The following is a 20405-nucleotide window of genomic DNA, read 5'->3' on the forward strand; positions in this document are numbered from 1 at the left end:
GTGCTAAGAACTTTTGATCACTAAAAAATTAGGTCACATCAAACTCACAATGCAAAGATGAAAACATTTATATCTCTTTACTGAGACCATGAACAATCCAGCACTTATGTATCTGGATCTGGTTGTACTGAATGCTGCTATTTGAAACGGAGCCCAGGTATACTCGGGTATATACTCCCCTTCTCCAACTGAAGGGGATTGTTAGCTGGCAGGTGTGCTGTGGGGGAACTGCAGACTGCTCAGTTTCTGTTCATCCCTACAGAACCAGGCCAAGACAGCCAGGGGGCTTAACTATATACAAATTTATTTACATTAACTTATCACAAGGAAAAGAAACATGGATATAAACATATGTACTGTATATATATGTATAGGATATCTAAACAAATAACATAAACAATACCTTCTGGGTAAATACTATAAAACTTTACACTGGTGCTCCAGATACAGGTAAGTAACAGGTAAGTATCTGATCTAAAACAGATAAACCCCAAAATAAACATAGATAACCAACAGATAAACTATGAATAAGTATAGATGGACAATAAATAACTCACAAATAAATACTGGCTGACCCGTTCCACCAGGCTTTAAACTAAGCCTGCAGGACTACTGCCACTGCTGGCCTGCTGAGCAACCTTTGCAAAGCCAGCAGGCCAAGGCACTTAAGGGAGCCCACCCCTGCCCCAGCCCTGGTACAAACTATGGGCAAGGCAAGAGTCCCCAAGGGGACACTTGCCTGCCTGTACACAAATGCCAGGAGCTTGGGGAATAAGCAGGAGGAACTTGTCCTCCTGCTTAATGCAAATAATTATGACGTCATAGGGATAACAGAGACCTGGTGGGTCTCCACCCATGACTGGACCACGGGTATAGATGCTATACCCTGTACAGGAGGGATCAAGTAGATAAAAGGGGTGGGGGTGTAGCTCTCAATGTTAAGGAAAGCTACACATCCCTGCAAGCTCATATTGGTGACCAGGGTGGATGACTGGAGACCCTCTGAGTTAAAATCCATGGGGAACATGGCACAGGGGACACAGAGGTGGGAGTCTACTACAGACCTCCCATCCAAAGTCAAGAGCTTGACCAGGAGTTCGCCCAGGAACTGGCTGAGGCTGCATGCTCCAGGTTGTCATGGGTGACTTCAATTACCTGGACATCTTGTGGGAGGATCACTCAGCAAAATCTGAGCAGTCGCAAAGCTTCCTATCATGCGTAGATGACCTCTACCTGACTCAAGAAGTCTACAGGCCAATGAGAGGTAAAGCGCTGCTCAGCCTGGTACTGGCTACTGGGGATGACCTAATCGGCGACCTAGTGATCAATGGGAAGCTGGGTGACAGCGACCACGAGCTGATCACCTTCACCATCTGCCGCAAAGCTGGCAAGTTAATCAGCAACACGGAAGTCCTTGACTTCAGGAAAGTCAACTTTGACAAGCTCAGGAGGCTTGTCAGTGAGGCTCTAAGGGACTACAACCCCAGGGAGAGGGGAGTTCAAGAAGAGTGGTTGCTCCTCAAGGGAGTGATTCTCAGTGCACAAGCTAATTCTATTCCATCTTGGAGGAAAGGCAGAAAGAGGGCACAGCAGCCCCCTGGCTCTCCAGGGATCTAGCAGATCTCCTGAGGCTAAAAAGAAAGGCCTACAAAGGATGGAGGACAGGATTCACCTCCAAGGAGGAATATTTTGCACTGGTCTGGTCCTGCAGGGAGCAAACCAGGAAAGCCAAGGCTGCAACTGAACTCCAACTAGCTTTAAGCATTAAGGACAATAAAAAGTCCTTTTCCAGATATTTGAGGAGCCGGAGGAAAGGCAAGGGCAACGCTGGACCCCTGCTGAACCAGATGAGACAACTGACAACTGATGCCGAGGAAAAAGCCAACCTATTAAATGGGTACTTTGCATCAGTCTTTTATCAGTCCCATGGGATGCCCATATCCACCACAGGACAGGGAGGTCCGGGTGAGGGAGATCCCCTGTCCTCCATCAATGCTGACCTCGTGAAGGAACACCTTGAGAGGCTGGATACCTTCAAGTCAGTCGGCCCTGATAATCTATACCCCAGGGTACTCAAGGAGCTGGCGAGCACCATAGCTCTTTGAAAACTCCTGGCGCTCTGGTGTAGTGCCCGAAGACTGAAAGAAGGCCAATGTGGTGCCGATCTTCAAGAAAGGGAGGAAGGTGGATCTGGCTAATTACAGGCCCATCAGCCTGACTTCTATCCTGGGGAAGGTCTTAGAAAAGTTTATTAAAGAGGCCATCTTAAATGGACTGGCCAATGCCAACATCCTGAGTGATAACCAGCATGGGTTTGTTGTGGGTAGGTCTTGCTTGACCAATCTCATTTCCTTCTATGACCAGGTGACTTATCACCTGGACGAGGGAGAAGAAATTGATGTCATATATCTTGACTTCAAAAAAGCCTTCGATCTGGTATCCCATGATCACCTCTTGGCAAAAGTGGCCAGTTGTGGCCTTGGGTCCACCACGATCCGCTGGCTGGGAAATTGGCTCCGTGGTTGGACCCAGAGGGTAGTAGTTAACAGAAGTCAATCGTCATGGTGCCCTATGACCAGTGGGGTCCCCCAAGGCTCTGTCCTTGGACCCATATTGTTCAACATCTTTATTAATGATGTGGACATTGGAGTCAGAAGTGGACTGGTCAAGTTCGCTGATGACACCAAACTTTGGGGCAAAGCATCCACACCTAAAGACAGGAGGGTGATCCAGGCTGACCTGGACAGGCTCAGCAAATGGGCAGATGAGAACTAATGGTGTTTAACATTGAAACATGCAAAGTTCTCCACCTTGGGAGGAAAAACCTGCAGCATGCTTATTGGCTCGGCAGTGCTATGCTGGCTAGCACTATGGAAGAAAGAGACTTGGGGGTCATGATTGACCACAAGATGAACATGAGCTTGCAATGCGATGCTGCGGCTAGTAAAGCGACCAAAACACTGGCTTGCATCTATAGATGCTTCTCAAGCAAATCCCGGGACCTCATTCTCCCCTTGTACTCGGCCTTGGTGAGGCCGCAGCTGGAGTACTGTGTCCAGTTTTGGGCCCCACAATTCAAAAAGGATGTGGAGAAGCTTGAGAGAGTCCAGAGAAGAGCCACATGCATGACCAGAGGTCAGGAAAACAGACCTTGCGACGACAGGCTGAGAGCTATGGGGGTCTTTAGCCTGGAAAAGTGCAGGCTCAGGGGTGATCTGATGGCCACCTATAAGTTTATCAGGGGTGACCACCAGTATCTGGGGGAATGTTTGTTCACCAGAGCGCCCCAAGGGATGACGAGGTTGAAGGGTCATAAACTACTGCAAGACCATTTTAGGCTGGACATAAGGAAGAATTTCTTTACTGTCCGAGCCCCCAAGGTCTGGAACAGTCTGCCAGCGGAGGTGGTTCAAGCGCCTACTTTGAACACCTTTAAGAGCAAATTGGATGCTTACCCTGCTGGGATCCTATGACCCCAGCTGACTTCCTGCCCTTCGGGCGGGGGCTGAACTCAATGATCTTCCGAGGTCCCTTCCAGCCCTAATGTCTATGAAATCTATGAAACAAATAAACAACAAGTGAAATAAGGCAAAAGGGGGTCCCAGGACTCTACTCATCTACTAATTTACAAACATGAGAGTTCACAAAATATAAGGCATGATGTTACACCACTTATGGTGCAAGAATCTCAAAGATAAACTTAATCCCAAGGGGAAACCCCAATGCCCTTGGGCTTTTTCCCAAGCCCTTCAAGGAAGCTGGTAACTTCATGGGGGCCCTCCCAGTGGGACCTCCACTTTCAGAAGCCCTTAACTAACCAGGAGAGACTCCCCCTTCCCTGTGGGAATCCTTTTTTCCCTGCAACTCATGACTCCCAGGCCTGGAAGGTGACCCTTGTCCTGGGCACCAGGCTGCTCTCTCGCCTGCGGTGGGCTTTGGGGGGTTGCTGTCCCCTGGAACAGGGCTCCACTATGCAGAGCTTCTGGGGCCTTTGGCTTGGCCCTGTCTGCTGGCTCAGTAGCTCGAGCATCATCTGGCTCCCTGGACTCAACTTTTTGCTATAGGTTGGAGGTCTGGGCCACCTTGTACAGCACCAGGTTTGGTCCACTCCTGGACCCTCCATGCAGCACCTCCTGCACCGTGTCTCTGGCTGCATGCCAGAGGTTGCAGACCTGAACAGCCTCATACAGCTCCCAGGGTTTGGATGCCGTGCTGTGCACTAAGAACCTAGCCGCTGGAACCGTCTGCCATTCCCTGCTGATGGACAACTTTAGGGGTGCTTCCGGGCTACTGCTGAGCAGCTCTCCTTAGCTCTTCTAAGCCCCGCTTTTCTCTCTTCTCTGTCTCAGATGGCTCCCCCTCATGCTGGGCACGCAGCTCCTTTTATATGCTCCAGGGCTCCACCCCTGAAGTCATCCAGACCTGACAGTTTGCAGTCTTCAATCAGGTCTGGGGGGAGCTCCACTCCCCCTCCCCTCAGGAAAGGGCTGTGACTTAACTCCTCTTGCTGCCTCCTGATTGGTGGATAGGCTCCATCAATCAAAAAAGGAAATCTCAAGCCTGGGACTCAACCCAAGCTCCGAAAGGCAAGCCTGCCACAGAAATAACATAAAATACTTTTTGTATATCTGGGCTGATAACATACATTATGCTGTTATAGGCATATAATGAACAACTGTGCAATGCTGAAATATTTGAAACTTGAGAAAACTGCTACTATATCTAAAACTGGTTAAATACATTTTTGTTAGTAGTGAATACAGATTATTGGCTTAAATTTCACAGAAGTGAACAAGATGCATCTGAAACCAACATGGAAGAATATGAGGGGAGTCAATTTAAATGTCACTGGGGTGAAAATAAAGTACCAAATTTATGTGCTCAACAGAACAAAATGTCCTTGGTGACTATGGATTTAAGGAATTGGTGGAAAGGAAAAAAATAATGGAGACAAAAGAGAGTGTTTTGATAGTATATGTGGAAGCTTTAAGCAAGTAAAAATATAGAGGAAAGAAAGAGCAGAGAACTGGGATCCTAGTCAGGCTCCCCAGGTTTTGTTCCTCCTGCCTCTGGTGCTGATTTGCCTTGTGACCTCAGGCAACTCACAAATTATCAAATCTACAGATTTAGGTCCCTAACGGTGCCCGCAGTCATCCATTGCAATTTACAAAGTGCCTAAGTCCCACTGATTTCAGTGGAAGTTTTGGGAGTTAAATGCCTATCCAGCTTAAGGTATCCCATTATTGAGGGCCTGGGAAGGGACCTTTGTAAGGTTTTTTTAGCAGCAAAGACAAGCCCTTGGTATGGTTGCTTTAATAGAGTTAAGTATTTCCAGTTTAATAGTGTTTAAGTCACTGGTGTTTAAATTAATTTCCATTGCCTACGTGCAACTTGCAAATCTGGGCAACTGCAGAACAATTGCAAATACATATTTGGTCTGTGCTGATCTCACTGCTTGGTTCTTCACCTGGCTCCAGACATGGTAAAATTCCACTGTGAAGGAATTAGTGACGTATGGTTTGGTTACTCCACATGGTACGTACTGAGAGTTCATTTATTTCAGCAACAAGTTTCAGTGTACTAACATTTAAATTCCATCTTGGCATATCTGATAAGTAGCCTGTCCTACTTCTTTTGGTATGCAGTGAAATTTTGAAACTTCTGAGGGTGAGCACTTGATGTCCTGTGGGCTTTCGAGCTCCCACCTGCCAAATATGACAGATTACTGGCTAAACAAAGCATTGGTAACTGAAAGGCATGAGCAAAATAGCCAGTGCTGTTAAACATCAAAATATTTGCAGCCTTTCCTAATGTTTGGACTGTGATATAAAATGATATTGTGGCTACCTTCTTTGTCTAATTCCCCCAAATTCTGTGGAAAGCAATGTAAAGTGTGCTACATACAGAAGAGAAGACCCCTTTGGGAATAAATAAAATGGTATGCCTTTGCTGCCTCTTGGGACTGTAGGATCTAAGCATTACCATTGTTTAGATGTTTGAAGTGCTCTAGATCTCAGGCTGTATTGTAATTTGAAAACCACAGTTTTTCTTGTTAAGCGTAACCCTTTGAATAACTTGACGTGCATGAATATCATCTTGGCATCTGTATATCCTAAAACTCAGCTGCTGCATGGTGGTTTTGCCAATTTTTGTAGGTCATCTTTGCAGACAGTAAAAACAAGTCCAAATAGGACTTCATAGCTTGTGCATGCATAAATTCAGAACAGAGACTGTTTGAAACCTATCTACTACTTATTAAAGGATTTGGCTAAATGTCGCATGTTACAAAGGAAGACTCACTCAGACTATGACCTTCTGACTATCTGTTATAGTTGTTTTGAGACTGCTGTTTTGTCAAATATAGAGGTGCAAACTGTCTCTTATCTTTGTCTATCTAATTACCCTATGGTGCACAAATGTCTGTACATTCATTTTATTTCATATAGGTACTTATTAGCAAAGACTGGAACATACTGAATGTCCCCACTAAATGTTTCCTAGGATTTAAAACTGCAAAATCCTTTTGAAAAACATCCCCTCATTTTCAGTAACATCATTTTTTCTTAGGATTGGAGTATCTGAGGAGTGAAGTACACAAGAAGTCATTAATGTGCAGCAGAGTTGTGATGCACAGCTAAGCTTTGTCTTTGTAAAATATGAGACCACTCCCTCCTTCTTTCTTTTTCCTCTCTTTTACTTTCTTTCTTAAATCTTGAAACTAAAGGAGCAAAGGGCTGCTTGCACTGCTGTATGCCAGGGGCAGTATAGTTGGATACAGCACAAAACTTTTCTGCACTTCTCATTCACACATTCCTAAGTTCTGACATGAAGGGGCATCCAGTGGGTGTGAAGGTTTCCCACTCAAGCATGCTGTTAATTCCTTGGCCCTATTGAATACATTTCATACTTTGTGAAATGTCTGGTAGTTTAGTGATGTGGACCACTGGAGCAGAGAAAGTGAAACTCATTTCACTGGAGGGACCTTAACAGCCATATAAGCAGAAGGTCATGCTGATCAGACTTTGATTTGAATTGGAGAAGAGCAGTAACTAATCCAATAAGCCATCAAGGCCCTGTAGGACATAGTCTTAAATCAAACCTTTGCATGTGTGACTGAAAAGAATTAACACTTGGAGATCATAAGGAGTGTTCTGCAGTAAAATTTTACCTGGCCATTGCATTGGTTAATATAATTTGGTGACAAGCTCTCAGACATATACAGCACCAGCCTTTGCACAATGAATACACTGTATGAAAAATAAACGTTGAAAATAAGAGACATTCATTTTCCAGTGGGCTTTTGCTGTTCTTGCTGGCAGCAATCTGTGAATCAAATCAAGCAGTAGCCTCTGTCAATCTATGAATCACTGTGGTGACACGACTGTTGTTTATCATTTTTTAAACCAAATATCTCTAATCTAAGATATGGGGAAAAAAGAGCTCCTTTATTTAACTACTTTTTCTTGCCCCTTGCCCTACTTTCATACACTATTCCACAAGCCTATCACCCAAGATGAACTTAAATGTTGTTTTCAGCATAGGCTATGAGATTTAAAAATAAAGGTCCTTGACAGGCAATTTAAACACAAAATTTAGGCACTATTTACAAAAACATAATTGCTTGCAATTGAAAATTAAAAAAAAATGTTTTCATGGTAAAGAAATCCAATATACAATTTTTCAAAGAAATCCAATATGCACATTTTTCACAGACACATAAACATGCCTGTGGCAGTAGTAGTTAGTCAGGACAACCAGGGAAGTGTCTTGTCTACTTAGGTGACTTTTGCTATGGTCAGTAATTCAGTTATTGTATCTGAAAGTCAAACCAGGACTTCAGGGGTCAGAGTCAGGAGCTATCATAGATGAGCCAAACAAGAACCTGGCTGAGTCTGTAAAGCCAGTGCCAAGGTTGTCTCAGAAGTCCTTTTATGCATAGCTTGTAGAGTTCCCACATCTATTGTAATTTTCCCTACTGGGATTAAAAGTATAAGCCTTCCCACCAAGTCTATAAATTAGTTCTGTAGTCATGTTGTTCCCCTTCTTGCTAGTGTCCCAGCAGCTTTGTCAAGAGCCACTGTATAAAAAATGGCATAGCATGCCATGAGAGGGGTCTGGTGACATCACAAACTACAAAAGTGAAGCTTAGATGGCTTAATGACACCAGAGTCTATAAAGGAATGCACAGCTGTAGTCTTTGAGCCTACAACTGGGTTCACACGAGGAAATCATAACTCCACTGAAATCAAATCCGAGCCGTACACATCCTGTTGCAGGAATGGATCCTTAGGACTTATACTGGAAGTGCCTTGTTTGATACATAGCCTCCAGCAGACACAGCACTGCAAAAGTATTATAGAATCCCAAGGACAAATTCATCTTTGTGCTACTCTTCTGAATGAAGTGGCAGTGGTCCAAACCATGAATTTGACCCAGATAAATTAAAGATGGAAAAGTCACTTTTGTCTGGTAGCACCCATAGAGTATTATTCCCCTTTGTATGTTTAGTACATTTAGTAATACTTGGTTCAGTCTATTTTTAAATGTATTAAAAGGCAGGGCTTCTACTTCAGGTTCTCTCATGGTATTTCTGGCATTTTTGCTTCAGATTCCAAACATACAGAGGCCCAAGTAGAAATGAAAAGTAATATGTAAAGGAAAGACAACTGATTTTTTCCAGACAACAGTTTGAAGCATTTTTGTTTTTTGGGCAGAGAATTGAGCCAGCCCTTAATATTAACCAAACTGGTTCCCTGACCTCTTTATGAGCAAAGGGGAAACAAGATGGTTGCAGCAGGTGGGTGTGCTGTGCTAAACACGCCATTTTATACCTTCTACTGGACACTGTTTGGATTCAATTTCTTATTCTAAGTGTATGTATGATAGGGTCTATTTCTTTGACTTTTTTGTTTATATTTTTAATTATGTGCCTCTTCTGAACTTGAGGTAAATGCACAAATCTGTTAATAATATACATGCAGTGGTCTTGATGGATACACAAAATGATATTTTTCACCACTGAAAAAGGTCAGTCTCCCTAGCACTAATCAACCTCAGAGAAAGGGTGGAGAAAGAAAGGGACCTTGTATCATCCTCTGAAAGTCAGCAGTTTGGGACTCTTTTGGTCTACTGAAGGGAGTGGATTCCAAATTTTGCTTAGAAAGAACCTTTTGCTTCATTATACTTAAAGTCGGAGAGACATTAGCTGTATATCCTCCACTGTGGCATGCAGGACTCCAAATATGAAAGCCTTCACAAGTTAAGCCCTGTCCTTAACACTGAAGTCTGAAATAATACGGAAGCCTGTGAAATAAATGGAGTATGAATAAGATGCTCCATGTGATATGCAAGAAATATCACCAATCCATCAACAAATCATTTTCTTTTCTAAGTGACATTTCAGAATGGGTTTCAATAAGGAGTTGCTTTTGTGTTTGTAAATTCCCTTAAGATCAGTGGGATTTACAGGCATATCTAATTAATAAGTTGTTTCATAGTTTTATAGTTGGTAGGGTCAGAAGGGACCTGAGCAGATCATCAAGTCCGACCCCCTGCCAAGGGCAGGAAAGAGTGCTGGGGTCAAACAACCCCGGCTGGGTGATTATCTAGCTTTCTTTTAAAGACCCCCAGGGTAGGGGCAAGCATCACTTCCCTTGGAAGTTGGTTCCAGATCCTAGCTGCCTTGACAGTGAAGTAGTGTCTCCTGATATCTAGCCTGAATTTACTCTCAGTCAACTTGTGGCCATTATTCCTTGTTACTCCCGGAAGCGCTCGAGGGAACAGGGACTCTCCCATTGACTGCTGGTCTCCCTTGGTCAGTTTATAGATGGCCACCAGATCCCCTCTCGGCCTTCTCTTGTGGAGGCTGAACAGGTTCAGGTCTCGTAGCCTCCCCTCGTAAGGCCTGCCTTGCTGTCCCCAATCGTGCGAGTGGCCCTCCTCTGGAACGTCTCAGTGCTATCCACATCCCTCTTGAAGCGCGGTGCCCAGAACTGGACGCAGTACTCCAGCTGTGGCCTGACCAGTGCCACATAGAGTGGGAGGATCACCTCCTTGGACCTGCTCATGATGCATCTGTAGATGCATGACAAGGTGCGGTTGGCCTTCCTGACTGCGTCCCCACACTGCCGGCCCACGTTCATCTTGGCATCAATGATGACTCCAAGATCCTTTTCTGCCTCTGCATTGACAAGAAGGGAGTTCCCCAACCTGTAGGTATGGTGCTGGTCCTTCCTCCCCAGGTGCAGCACCTTGCACTTGTCAGTGTTGAAACCCATCCTATTCTCATCCACCCATCCCTGTAACCTGTCCAGATCTAGTTGCAGCCTGTCCCTCTCCTCCAACATGCCAACTTTTTCCCACATCTTAGTGTTATCCGTGAATTTGAACAAGGTGCTTTTCACCCCCTTGTCCAAGTCGCTGATGAAGATTTTGAACAGCGAGGGCCCAAGGACTGAGCCCTGGGGGACCCCACTGCTTACATCCTTCTAGGTCAAAAATGACCCATCCACCACCACTCTCCAGGTGTGGCCCTCCAGCCAATTAGTGACCCATCTGACCATGTAGGCATCGACACCACAGTCGCCTAATTTTCTAATGAGAATGGGGTGAGAGACAGTGTTGAAGGCCTTTTAAAGTCCAGAAAGACTACGTCCACTGCTACACCTGCATCTAAGGATTTTGTGACATGGTCATAGAAGGCCACCAGGTTGGTCTGACAGGACCTGCCTCTAATGAACCTGTGTTGGTTGCCCCTAAGCATAATCTCCCCTGCTGGTCCCTTGCAGATGTGTACCTGGATAATTTTCTCTAAAAGCTTCCCCAGGAAGCCAGGTAAGACTAACAGGGCTATAATTTCCTGGGTCCTCCTTCCTCCCTTTTTTGAAAATGGGGACCACACTGGCCCTTTTCCAGTCCTCTGCCTGTTCTTTTGTAATATCTTTCAGAGGATCCCAAGAATTAATGACACAGGCCTCCCAACATCCTTTAGCTTGATAAGATTGTACCCATTTACAGAAAAAGTAAACAGGCACAGAAAGTTTAAGTGAGACGTCACAGGTGTCCCTGCTAACAACATATTCTATCATGCTTGCAGAGAGGAATTAGGCACTTTCAACTGGTAGATTATTTTACATAATGCAAAGTTTATGCAAGTATTTGAATTTTAAGAGTCTAGCCCAGGGTGGGCAAAATATGGCCTGCAGCTGCATCTGGCCTACAGTGGGTCTCTCAGCCCCACTCTGCCCAGGTACCCAGGGCAGCCTGAGCCGTAATGCACGTGAACAGTCCCACCACCCACAAGCGCGCAGTGGGGGTAGGGCAGTGCAGTAGCTGAACTTACTTTCCAGCAGCTCTCACAGTGGTGGCTTCTTCTTGCTGCTGCTGTCAGTTTCTGCTGTCACCACAGAACTTGGCCTCACTGCTGGGGCACCCAGGCCTGTCTTCTCTGCACTCACTGCCGGGGTCATTAGATGTAGCAGGCAGGCAGGGTCTTCATGGAGACCTGCCCAGGACCTGCTTGGGCAGGGCACACTCAGTGGGGAGGATGGGATGGGGCCACATGTGGGCAGGGAGCAGCATCCGGGAGCAGAACAGGTGGGTGGAACCAGGGCTGGGATTGGGATCAAAGGGTGGTGACAGGGCCTCTTGTGCTAGGCATCCCTGCCTATGATCCCATCCCATCTGCCTGGCTGAGTATGCCCTGCTCATGTGGGTCACAGGCTGGTCTCCATGAAGACCCTGGGATCACTGAGCAGTGACAGTGTAGGACCAGGGCTGTGATCTGCTCTCTGCACACCCCTGCCCACAGAACTGGCACCTGTTGCAAAGTCATGGGGGGAGTGCATCATGGCTCTGTCCCAGGCTATCACAATCTCGTGATCCTGATCCAAGCCCTGCCCACCCATCCCACTCCTGGATGCCCCTCCCCACCTGTGGCCCCATCCCATCTGCCCGGCCAAGCACAAGGCACAGCCACAGCCACTTAGGGAGTTTTGGTGAGCTGTTGTGACCCATGGAGGGAGTGATGGGGAGTACTGATCTGGCCTGCAACAGGTCACTGGAACTCCCTAAGCGGCCCTCCAGCCCAAATAATTGCTCCCCCCTGATCTAGCCAGAGAAAACATTGCAAGCTCAAGGATCATAGAAAGACATAGACTGGCATTGCCACTGGAGGGAAAGGGGCACTGCATGTCAGATTGGGCCATAATTTTCTATAGAAGATCAAATTTCCACAAGAAAAGGGTAGGACAAGGAAAAGAAGGATATTATTTTAAGGAAGAAACAGGTGTTGTTAAAATGCAGAGCAAAGTCTCATAGCTTCAGGTGTTATTCAGCACTGGAACAGACAAACAATGAATTCTAATCCTTGCTCTGATACTGACCTGTGTGGGAAGTCAGGTGCAGAACTTCACTTGTCTGCCTCTGTTTCCTTTCTGTCCTTTGGCTTGTCTGTTCAGATTGTAGATTCTTTGGGGCAGATATTATGGCAATCACAATAGGTCCTGATCTCAGCTGGGGCCTCTAGGAGCTAAGATAATACAAATAATGGTGGATTGTTTAATTATAAAATGTATATAGAGTAATCCTAGCTCAAAATGTACTAGCTAATCTGATAGCTCAGGGATCCCCAGATTTTGCTTTACAGACCTATCGGTATACTTCCTAGTGGTTCATGGGGAACATGTCCTGTTTCCAGCTGCTCTTAGATTAACTAGACTTTTTTTTGCAAAGCAAAAGAATTTCTGTAAACTGTTTCCATGTTTAACTTGCTTATTTCTTTTTTAAAAAAATATGTATTCACTGCATCCCAGGAAAAAGCCCTTGTAATTTTTTTCCAGTGATTTTACAATGCTAGCCATGGGGGAAATTAGGACTCTCGATCGGTGCCTGGAAAAGAGTTAGCAAGAACCTAATTAAAATGTGTATGGATAGGCCTGCCCTGCATAGATATATTTCAGCTAGCTCTAATCTAGCTAGCTCAGTATCAGTTGCAAGGAAGCCACAGCAACATGGGCACCAGCTGCTGAGTTAGAATCAGGGTTTTTGATGGGCCTATGCCATGGCTTCATTGCTGTAGGTATCAAAACAAACTAGAATAAATGAACTTGGGTACATTGAACAAGCTGCGAGCATACCTGCCAAATGAAGTGTAAAATATGCTCTGAGATTCTGACAGGTATCATGACAACCAGTCAGTCCTTCCCCTTGTCCCATGAGCTGAGGAACCATATGGTGAAATTCTAGTTAGTACACTTAACATAAATACCATACATCCCTCCCCACTTTTAACAATCCCAAAGAAAAAATTGACTAAATTTATCATAGTAAACAGCCTCTTTTAATGAACTTGAATCTAGATGCCACAGAGGTTCCTTATAATGGTGCTTTGTATCTGATGAATTGTTTTTCATGAAGGTTGTAGTCATCTAAAGGAATCATTTTATGTGCCTGTCATTGGGAGCCTGTGGTTTTCCCACTGAAGTATTGTAGAATCTTGCCATTAATGTCAGACCCAAAGTCAAATTCTGCATCTGGAACTTAGCTCTGTATATTTATATGCTGATTCCAGACAGTACTAATCAGGACAGCTATGATAGGAAAGATCAAATCTCATTTTCCAGTGCCTACAGTGACTGACTGAAAGTGTTAAGAAGGAATTATTTTTGGCAGTCCTACAATATCCTGATGGCTTTGCACAATTGGTTATATGCATCATACAGAATCTTCCAAGTATCAGATGCTGGCCACTGCCCTGAGCAACATCCCAGACTTGCTGAAGTGGTGGTCTGATGGCTGTAGAAAATGGTGTGTTTTTCCCTTTGGAGTTGTACATCCATCAGGTACGTGACTGAACAACATCCAACTAGAGTTTGGTTGGCTAACCTGTGTTCTTCTGGTGGCTCCTTCATCCAAACTTTGTCCTCCAACAAAAACAGATATGATTTAAAGTTAGGAGTAACTTTAATACCTTAACCTCTAAATTGAAATCCTAAATCAAGAGTCCTTCCCCTTTAATCCCTGAATGTTCATATATTCTCCCATTGGACAATTTAGGGATTATGCTGGATAAAAGCTTTTCAAATCTCCTCATAAAGCAGAAACAGTTATGGAGGGATTATAGAAGGGTATGCGAGATACACAGCAGTCCATGGTGATCATTATGGCCCCAATCCTGGAAATGCTTAGGCATATTTATGCATAACATTAGTTACAGGAGTAGGCCCATTGACATCGATGGGATTATTTATATGAACAAGATGACTGTTTGCTTGATTGGGGTTTCTGAAGTTACAGTTCCTTTCAAGCAGTAAGTTTGCTGTTTGCTTCATTTCTTTAAAATGGAGAAAGCAGGAGCTCTGATTCATGTAGTTGTAGAAGTGAGAGAGTCTAAAGCACTTGAGTGAAATGTACTATTATTTAAGTGGAGAATTTAAAAAAGCTTAACATTATGAGCTATGGTTATGTCCTCACTTAATAAGGTGTTAACTGACATTATGCTGTCTTTTGAGAGACTATCCATGTGGGTTAATAGTTTCTGGCATTTTGTCTACTGTAAATGAGCTTTCAGAGAAGGGAAAATAGTTACCGTACCGTCTTAACAGATTTACACATGTGAATTTTTTCATTTCTTATTTTTTAAAAGTGGGCGATTTTAATATGAACGGAAGCAGACTAACGTGGGTCTGCGCTGAGTACCTTGACTGTCTTTAAATGAGATGATCGGGTACACCCCATCCTGGGCATGCAGCAGCCCTTTAATTTTCCTTATTACTCCCCTAATGCGTGACTTAATCCCAGGCTCTGGTGTATCGGGGCATAGAGTGATCTTTAACACAGCAAGAGCGCGGCTGTGCCTGCTCTCAGGCAATCACTGTACAACTCACTGCACCGTGATCCTCGCAGTCCCAGGCTCCCGCGGGACGAGTTCATTTCTCCTCAGCCTGAAGGCCCGGCAGAAGGCGCCGAGGCGGGTTGCCTGCACCTGCCCGCTGCCGCCACTAGATGGCAAGCGAAGCGTTTTGAAACTCGACTGGCAGAGGCGGCAAACAGCTGGGCTCCGGGGAAATGCCTCGACGTGCCCCGTGTCAACCCAGCCAGTCTGACTCGGACGCAAATGCCCCCGCGTGGACGATGCGGCGGGCCCGGTAACCACTAGCCCGGCAAAAGGCCGCACCCTGCGCGCGGGCCCGCAGCCCACTCGTGCGCGCGGCCGCACAGGTGAGGCGGGCTCCGCACGGGCGGCAGAGCCGGGGCCGCCGGGGCGGGGCGGCCGCGCGTGCCCCGGCCCCGACACCGACACCTGCAGCAGCGCCCGGCGGGGCGGGGCGGACACGTGTCCCCGCGCGCTCCGCTCCCGCCGCCGCCGCCGCGGGCCGGGACCGCGCTGCAGCCGGGGCCGGGGCCGGGGCCGGGGCTGCTGGGCGGCGGGGGCGGGACCGGGCCCCCCGCAGCCCCGGGCTGCTAGGACCACCCCCGCGCCGCTCGGCTCCGCTCCACTTGTGCGCGGGGCTGGGCAGGGGCCTGCGGCGCGGACCTGCACTTGCCCCGGCGGCGCGGGGAGAGGCGCTGCCCCGTGCGCGCTGCGGGCCGCGGGCCACGTGCCGGCCCGGCCCGCCTGAGCCGGGGGCGCCGATCGCCGCGGCCTCCATCCCTCGGCCGGGGCGGCGCTGCCCTGCTCGGAAGCCCCGGGGGCGATGCGGAGGGAAGGAGCCGCGGAGAGCAGGAAACATGAGCCCGCAGGAGGCGAGAGACCAGGGCTGAAGCTTTCCTCCCGCATTGTGTGCGCCGGGGCCCCCCCGCCGGCCGGCCGCTAGCTGCGCAGGGCGCACATGAGCGCCGCGTCCCCACCCCCCGCTCTGACCTCTGCAGGAACCTGCGCCGCGGCGGAGACCTGCGAGCTGCATCCCGGCATGCTCCCACTGAAATAACCTGCCAGGCACCGAGGGATCCATCACAAGGAAGGGGATCAGAGGGCAAACGCCAGCCATCATAACCTTAAGCAAATATTAGCTCTGCTGCCGCTCCTGCCGCTGCTGCTGTTGCGCCTCTGCCTGGGAAGCCGAGTCCAGGAAAAAGGCTTTATCCTCCTCGCAGGGCTGGGTCCTTAGCAGAAGAGGGGAGGGGGAGGCAGGGGGGGTTATTTGCTGATGATCGGAAGTTACTGACAATAAGCACCTTCATCTCTCCAAAGGCGGAGAGAGAGAGGAGGAGGAGGAGAGACAGGGGGAAGAGGAGATCTGATGCCTAAGGGAGTCACTCGGAGGAGGCAAAGCAGGCAGTATCTCAACTTCTCATCTTTGTTTATCAGCGCGAAGCGAGATCGCTGGAAATCTGCTGGGTTTTATAACTGGATCATTCCCATGTCAAGGCTGCGGTTGGGGATTTTACTCCGTTAACTTGAAGCCACTGACCTCCCCCCTCTCCTCACCCAGCGATGTATTCACTGCTCTCAGCCTGCACTTGCTTGTAAGGATTATGACATATTTTTATTTTTTTTCCCAACTTTCCTTTTTCAGGCTCGGTTGCATTTCCCTTGCAATAAGGCGGTCATTGAGACCCGAGCCTTTTCTGAGCAAAGCCTCGATCTGTGCTATTAAAAAAAAAAAATCTAAACAAACAAAAAACTTTAACCATTTCACCGCACCATTTGATCTGTTGTTGCTTTTTTTTTTCTCCTCTCCAGATGTTTACATTTCCTGCTGCTGTGCTTTCAGGTACAGGTATGTGTCCTTTCTCTCTTCTCTCCCTTTTGGTTGTAAAGAAAGAAAGAAACAAAGGAGGCGTGCTGACCTCGGAGTGCCAGGCTGTTTTGGAAAGGGGCTTCACTTTTTCCTGTAGTCTTACGGTCTTATTAAAATGATCCCCAAGCCAGAGAGTTGTGTCACTTGCTTTGGAAAGCATCTGCCCTTCTCGCTAAGCTTCATTTCAATGACCACTTCTGCTAATCCGCTGTATGAACAAACGATCTTTAATTTCTCTCGCCCCCTCCCTCCCTCCCTCCCTCGGTTCAAATGGCCACAGCTCGGCTGTGGATGCCAGTAGCCTGCATTAAAGGGACTCTCTGGAGTGCATTAGCCTGGCTAATGATGCGAGAGGGAGCGCTGGACTCCGCGCCCCGCACGGCGCCGCTGATGCGCTCGCACGGGCAGCGCCGGCACCCGCCGCCCGCTCGCCCTCGTCCCGGGGAGCTGACCAGAGCCGGCACTGAAACCCGGCTTCCCTCCGCCAGGGAAGGAGGCTTGCTGCTCCCTCCCATTATTCAAAAGCGAGGCACCCAGGCAGGATGCTGCCTGCGATCCTGTGCGGCAGGAGCGGAAGCGGGGCTCCGCCGGCCGGGCTCGCAGTGACAGCCGGCGCGGCCCCGGGGCGGGGGGCTCGCATTTCCCCTGACAACCAAAACGTTTCTTTTGTAAAATGTGGTTTCCTTGGGCAGACTTTCAGCGGGCGCAGACGCAACACGTGAGCCCGGGGGGCGAGAGCGGGCGCCGGGGGCAGGTGGCGCGGCCCCGCCCGGCTTCCCTGCGGGGGGGGCGCTGCCAGCCCCGCGCCGCTCCGCGCCCGGCGGCCAGGAATGCACCTGCTCTTCCAGGGCTCCTCCCGCGGGCGCTCCGCGGCGGCAGGAACTGATCCTGCCCAAATGGGTTGAAGCCTCTGAAATACGACCGATCTCTCGGGCCAGATGCAAAACCCTTGCCATACCCCCCCCCCCCCGGAAATTGCAGCTAGATTGATTGTAAAAACAAAAAGACTCCTTATTTCAGCAGAGCAGCCTCCTAAGTCAAGAGAGGGGATCTACAGCTGTAAATTACTTTGTGGTTGGAAGGCGTTTGCTGGATTTCTCCAGCGCATTTTTTCAAACCCAAGGAATAACAGGCTGTGCAGGGCTCTCCGCGATGGCACCCTTTGCAGTAAGGAGACATTTTTGAAATTGTGCGGTAACTGAAGTTAATCAGCCCTTCAGTCTGCCCCCCCCCCAAGCCCTTGTTGCTTTTAGTGAATCAGAAGAAGTTTGGCTCATTGCCTGGAAAGCACTTGCTAAAATCTGATCTCTTACTTCAGCAGCTTTAAAACTTGGGAAGTTATTGGCATTTATACAGTTGGAGCTTGCAGGCTTCCAAAGCAATAAAATAAAGAGAAAAAAGTCCTGTGCTCGCTTACTATTAGAACCATACTTTTTAGATTTAGTGCTGATTTTGCAGCATTTTGCAAGAAGATCTGACGTGAGGTTTTACTCTGAATGGAAGGGGTGTCTTCTCTAACCACTTTTCTAGGGGGTGGTGAATCAAACTGGGTGTTATAACAAGAGGCACACTATTATGGCTATTACTGGTGGGAGCCAAAACATCAGATTAGTCATACTCAAGGGCCTTCAAGTGAGTGTTTACAGTATTAATGGTAGATGAAAAGATGTGAATGCAGTAAGTTTTTATTGCCCATTTTGTTACACTTTCTTTCTGGATTTATTCACAGGATTACATGTTTTGAGTTTGAATGGGAGAGAGGGATTATAAGGATTTCTATTATAATGATCAGTTTGCATAGGAGTTCCCCTTTGGTGAACTGGAGTAAAGTAATGCATCACGGGCTTAATATTTATTTAGGCTAAGGGAAGTTGTTTAGTTTTCCTCAAAGAGCTGAATGTTGTATTGAGGGATTTAAGAATGCACAAAACGGATTACACTTTAAGGCTTGCTTTCACCATCCAATATAAATTATGATCAGTATATCAACCTTCATAGTAATTATTAGAATTATGGTCTGTTGCTACTGAATATAACTTAGTGGCTTAGCCTGCAGTGGTTAATATATTCTCTTAGTGCATTTCAGAGAAATGGTTCTCAGCCTTTTTGACTCTAGGCGCCCTTTTTTAGGCTCAAGGCACCCTTTAGAAAAAGCCAGCTCTTAGTTTGCACTCATTTTTTTGACTACAGAAAAATAATAGAGCAATTTGTCTGTTGCAAAGAACTTGAAAAGACCACAACAGGTCAGAATGTATTTAAATTTATTTTATTTGAAATCTCTGGGTTTATTTTGTGAATCATCTTCCTGCAGCTAACAGCAATAACATTGTGTGACCTCTGGTGGCACCCTTGGAAAAAAAAAAGCTCAAGGCACCCTGGTTGGTTGAGAACTACTGTTTTAGTCTTTGCCATTGAAGTAGTACTTAAATGACAGTGCATCATTTCAAAATAAGACTGGTAGCTAGGTGAGGTTTTATCCCACCTCATGGCTAAAAACTTTGTAGCCAGTAGAAAATCTCCATAGCCAGTAGAAGTTGATGATAATTACTCTAAAGGTGGTTGATAATTAGGTTTGGTTTGTTGGGCTATCACATTGTAATGCTGTTGCTAGCTAGTTTAGCTTCATACTGCGTATTGACCGTTATGTTGGTTGAAATCGGTTTGGGATCAATAGACAGCTTGAGTCCCTGAATTCCTCTATCTTAATATTTTCCAGAACCAGAGGAAAATTTATCTTTAACTCTTAAAGAGGCCCAGGGCAATCCCCTGCGCAAAGGTCCTTCATTCATCATGGTTAGTTTGCTACATAAGAAAGATTTCACGTGACTGGGTATATTCTGGTATATTTAATAGAGATGTCATAGAGCTAAATATACAACAGATGAATAACATTTAGAAAAGTTAAACAAATATATCATAAGCAGTAGTCCACTGAGGATGGAATTGGGCTATAAGCACAAATGCGCCATGATTTGGGGGCTTGTAGGCAGACGTGCCATTTGAGCACAGCCATTTCTCCCATGCCCTTCATCAGAGCTGGAAGGAAGGCACTGCATTTTGCAACTGCTTGATCCTTTGGCAGGGAGATTGGTACTTACTTGTCCTTAGTATTAAAAGCATGCCCATCTCTGCTTCATGGCTAAGATAGATTACTTCATCCCTATTTTTTCAAGTTTCTAAATTTCTTCTCTTCCTCTTCCTTTCTCTTTCATTCATTCATTCATTCATTCTCTCTTGCTATCCCTATCAGACTGTCAGCAGTAGAAGTCCCTTGCAGGTAACAGCTTTGGTATAAATATGGTTCTTGCATCTTGGTCCATAGGGTCACATGTGGGTGCACTTAGTGGCTTTCACTTTGGCAAGGCCTTCCACAGCTGAGGGTCCTCTCATTGTGAATATTCTGCCCTCTGTCACTAAGAATCTGAACCTACTTAACTGTATCATTTGTATGGAGTACAGTTATCTTGTGGATTGTGAAATGGTCCTTGATATGGCCAGGCCCTTCACTTCTACAGCCTTGTAGATTATGATCAAATCTTTGAATGTGATCCTTTTAGTTTGAATGGGGCATCAGTGGAGTGCATGGGGTACTGCTGTGATAATGTCACATCTGCCTTTGTTGTTTAGAAGGCAGGCTGCTGTGCGCTATATGAGGTGTTGCTC

General features: G+C 46.7%; 1 protein-coding gene and 1 long non-coding RNA gene across 5 annotated transcripts in view; one reads left to right on the plus strand and one right to left on the minus strand.

The window, feature by feature from the left end:
- Positions 1-265: 265 nt before the first annotated feature.
- On the minus strand, positions 266-15944 carry LOC149856386 (uncharacterized). 2 transcript variants are annotated; one of them, XR_016444516.1, is made up of 4 exons: positions 15863-15944; positions 13137-13922; positions 12384-12529; positions 266-3556 (listed from the first exon to the last, which is right to left on the minus strand). It is a non-coding gene; the product is annotated as an uncharacterized LOC149856386 (long non-coding RNA). The 2 variants fall into 2 exon arrangements; XR_016444515.1 differs by having other exon boundaries at positions 12384-13922.
- FGF18 (fibroblast growth factor 18) overlaps positions 13951-20405 on the plus strand; it is a 119248-nt gene continuing 112793 nt past the window's right edge. The window contains exons 1-2 of one of the 3 annotated variants that reach the window (XM_090065342.1): positions 15425-16467; positions 16685-16721. In XM_090065342.1, coding sequence (XP_089921468.1) covers positions 16436-16467; positions 16685-16721 — 69 coding nt within the window. In that variant the 5' untranslated portion in view covers positions 15425-16435. Of the gene's footprint in view, positions 15220-15424; positions 16468-16684; positions 16722-20405 lie in introns of those variants that run through there. The other 2 variants (XM_090065339.1, XM_090065340.1) reach the window with 2 other exon arrangements.

This window comes from Crocodylus siamensis, chromosome 10 (genome assembly GCF_052110815.1).
Source record: "Crocodylus siamensis isolate JL-2025a chromosome 10, ASM5211081v1, whole genome shotgun sequence".
In the NCBI taxonomy this organism is placed as follows: domain Eukaryota; kingdom Metazoa; phylum Chordata; order Crocodylia; family Crocodylidae; genus Crocodylus; species Crocodylus siamensis.